General features: G+C 42.4%; 1 protein-coding gene across 1 annotated transcript; it reads left to right on the top strand.

Annotated features, from left to right (window-relative positions):
• The first annotated feature begins 471 nt into the window (after positions 1 to 471).
• On the top strand, positions 472 to 3,356 carry LOC133721357 (pentatricopeptide repeat-containing protein At3g53700, chloroplastic). The gene has a single exon (XM_062147940.1). The coding sequence runs from the start codon at positions 601 to 603 to the stop codon at positions 2,899 to 2,901; it is 2,301 nt and encodes a 766-aa protein (XP_062003924.1). The 5' UTR covers positions 472 to 600; the 3' UTR covers positions 2,902 to 3,356.
• Positions 3,357 to 3,785: the final 429 nt, after the last annotated feature.

Below are 3,785 nucleotides of genomic sequence, written 5' to 3'. Positions count from 1 at the left end.
GGCCTTTCCACCCCTCCACCAGGAGCCAAGCAATGTTCATCAAGCCAAATCGAAGCCGGCAGAATTCCCTGCACGATCTACCCTCGACTTCACACGCCTTACCGGCAAAACCAGATCGAAACACACCGCTTGCTCTGCAATCGACGTCGATCACCCGTGCTTCGACCTCGATCCGTGCACCAAATGTCAAACCCAAGAAACGCCTCGTCCCAATCTTCTTCTCCTCTACGCCTATTGAGTTCAAAATGTGATAATTATTATTCTAAAAAAAAGAAGAAGTGATAATTATGATAAGTTCAGAAAAATAATAGAGAGCTTCATCCCGTTCTCTATATTTAAGAGCAAGATAACTTTATATCGGTTGTAGTATCCATTAATCAATGGTAATTCCACCAAAAAAGTATTTTACTTCATGTCGACTGCTAGAACGACGTCGTTGAAGTTCCTCTAAAAGACTAAAATCCTGTCACACAATTATCCGTCCACCTCTTTCTGCTTCAGCTGTCCGCCATTTTTAGCAGCAAAATTCAAACACTGATAAAGCTCAACTTCAAAAGCCCTCATCTTTCATGGCTTAAACCATCCCCACCACTCCATTCAATGGCTTCCTCTTTCTGCACCCAATGCTATTCCTGGTCTCTCACACCCACCATAAACCCAACACCTCCACCTCATCGACCCTTCACTTCTCTCTCCTTCCCTCGCCATGAACGCCTCGTCGTTCATTCTTCACTTTCCTGTTCTACCCCAATTTCTACTACCCATCATCCCCTCCCTCAGGACTTCACTCCCCAGCAGCTCCTCGACTCCCTCCGCCGCCAAAACGACGAGTCGTCCGCGCTCCGCCTCTTCGACTGGGCCTCCAAGCAGCCCAGTTTCACGCCCAACCCCACCATCTACGAGGAGCTGCTCGCCAAGCTCGGAAAGGTCGGGTCTTTCGAGTCGATGAGGGACATCTTGGATGAAATGAAGCACAATGGGTGTCTCAGTAAAGGTAGTTTCTTGATTTTCATTGAGAGCTACGCTATGTTTGATTTGTATGATGAGATTCTGGGTGTTGTGGATGTGATGGAGAGTGAATTCGGGTTGAAACCCGATACCCATTTCTTTAATTTCTTGCTCAATGTGTTGGTTGATGGGAACAAGCTTAAACTAGTCGAAACTGCGAATTCGAGCATGAATAGCAAGGGGATTAAGCCTGATGTGTCCACATTTAACATTTTGATTAAGGCTTTATGTAGAGCTCATCAGATTAGGCCTGCTCTTTTGTTGATGGAGGAGATGGGGAACTATGGTTTGAAGCCTGATGAGAAGACTTTTACAACCATAATGCAGGGTTATATTGAGGAGGGTGAGATGAAAGGTGCATTGAGAATTAGGGAGCAGATGGTAGAGTATGGTTGCCATGGTAGTAATGTGACTGTTAATGTTTTGGTTAATGGGTTTTGCAAGGAGGGTAGGGTTGATGAAGCGTTTAGTTTTATTGAGAAGATGGCAAAGGAGGGGTTTTCTCCTGATCAGTATACGTTTAATACGTTGGTGAAGGGTTTGTGCAGGGTGGGGCATGTTAAGCATGCTTTGGAGATTATGGACGTGATGTTGCAAGAGGGGTTTGATCTGGATATCTATACGTATAACTCTTTGGTTTCGGGGTTGTGTAAGTTGGGTGAAATTGAAGAGGCGGTGGACATTCTTGATCAGATGGTTTCGAGGGACTGTTCCCCAAATACCGTCACGTATAATACTCTGATCAGCACATTGTGCAAGGAGAACCGGGTTGAGGAGGCGACTAAGCTTGCACGTGTACTTACTAGCAAGGGAATCATACCTGATGTTTGTACTGTCAATTCGCTGATTCAAGGTCTCTGCTTGAGCAGTAATCATAAAGTTGCTATGGAACTGTTTGAGGAGATGAAGATGAAAGGGTGTCAGCCTGATGGGTTTACTTACAGTTTGCTGATTGATAGCTACTGTTCTAGAGGGAAGCTGGAAGAGGCCTTGAGCTTGCTGAAAGATATGGAGTCGAGCAGCTGTCCGCGAAATGCAGTAATATACAATACTCTGATTGATGGGTTCTGCAAAAACAAGAGGATTGAAGATGCAGAGGAAATTTTTGATCAGATGGAACTGCAGGGTATTTCAAGAAATTCAGTGACCTATAACACCCTTATTGATGGCCTTTGCCAGAGTAGGAGGGTGGAGGATGCTTCTCAACTCATGGACCAGATGATAATGGAAGGCTTGAAGCCTGACAAGTTCACCTACAATTCGCTTCTCACGTATTTCTGTAGGTCAGGGGATATTAAGAAGGCAGCCGATATTGTTCAAAACATGACTTCAAATGTGTGTGAACCAGACATTGTCACTTATGGGACCCTAATTCAGGGGTTATGTAAGGCAGGTAGAACTGAGGTTGCAAGTAGACTCCTAAGAAGTTTGCAGATGAAAGGGTTGGTTCCGACTCCACATGCTTATAACCCTGTGATACAAGCACTATTTAAACGAAAGAGAACAACAGAAGCGATGAGGCTTGTTCGAGAAATGATGGAGAGGGCTGATCCTCCAGATGCTATAACATTTAAGATTGTCTTTCGTGGGCTTTGTAATGGTGGAGGACCAATTGGAGAAGCAGTTGATTTTGCGATTGAGATGATGGAGAAAGGGCACTTACCAGAATTTTCATCATTTTCTATGCTGGCTGAAGGACTATACGCTTTATCCATGGAGGATACCCTGATTAAGCTTGTAGATATGATCATGGAGAAAGCAAGAGTTTCAGACAGTGAAGCTTCAATGATAAGGGGTTTCCTCAAAATCCGAAAATTTAAAGATGCATTGGCCACTCTTGGTGGTATTTTGAATAGCCAAAGGCCTAGAAAATCTTATTGGACCAGAAATTAATTTCAATCAGTTTCGGTTATCATCATAAACCTTGGTATCAATATATTATAGTGCTGTTGGATTTCTTCAGTTGGCTCTGGGGAAACCATCCCTTCGAACTTCCCAATCTGTGCAAAAGAAAAAGTCAGGTACTTTTGTGACCATAAGCACCGTCTTTGGATACTTTCATATACCACTGCGCATGCCAAAAATGATTTCAAGTTTTCTTTTGATACTGAATTTTATAAATTAATTTAGTAGATATTGAGGACGTAAAAGTATCTCAGCTCATTTTTGAAGTGTACTAGCTAGCAATGCCTCCCTTAGGTTGATTGTGTTTATTGAAGATTGTTGAAACAATACTTTGCTCATCTTGTAAGAAAGTTAGTTTGTAGAAATATGTAATTGAATAGGTTTATTATGATATCTTTGAGTGGGAGATTCTGAAGTTCAAATATACATCTGCAACAACTCAATATATATTGAATTGCAAGTGTTGGGTAACTTGGGTCTTACAGTGATTGTGATTGGCTATACCTTTCTTAACAAGGCAAGCCTTTCTTTTAGTTTTAGGAATGCAATTTACAAATGAGGAGGCAGGAGTCTCCTTTCTTATTCTGATGCATGACTTATTATCTTCAAGTTATTGCTTTAATGTCCGCTTTTGCAGGCAAACATATGTTCATGTTGTGGCTGGCACAGGCTTTGTGGGGGTACAGGTGCTTTGCCGGTACATGCTCTCGAACAACACAACCTAATTTTAGTGTAAATCTTTCAAAGTAAACCTTCATGAAGAAAACCAGGTTTCAACTTTTACTGGGTGGGTTTTAGAGTGGGATGATTAATCCATCGTATTAGTATCAAATCCTTGCTCCTCTTGTGTCAGACTCAGGTGAATCTCATGC

This window comes from Rosa rugosa, chromosome 7 (assembly GCF_958449725.1).
Source record: "Rosa rugosa chromosome 7, drRosRugo1.1, whole genome shotgun sequence".
NCBI lineage: Eukaryota > Viridiplantae > Streptophyta > Magnoliopsida > Rosales > Rosaceae > Rosa > Rosa rugosa.
This window is presented reverse-complemented; position numbering and strand designations above follow the sequence as displayed.

Excerpts from the sequence above, each read along its gene's own strand:
- LOC133721357 (XM_062147940.1), top strand. The coding sequence starts at position 601 with ATGGCTTCCTCTTTCTGCACCCAATGCTATTCCTGGTCTCTCACACCC.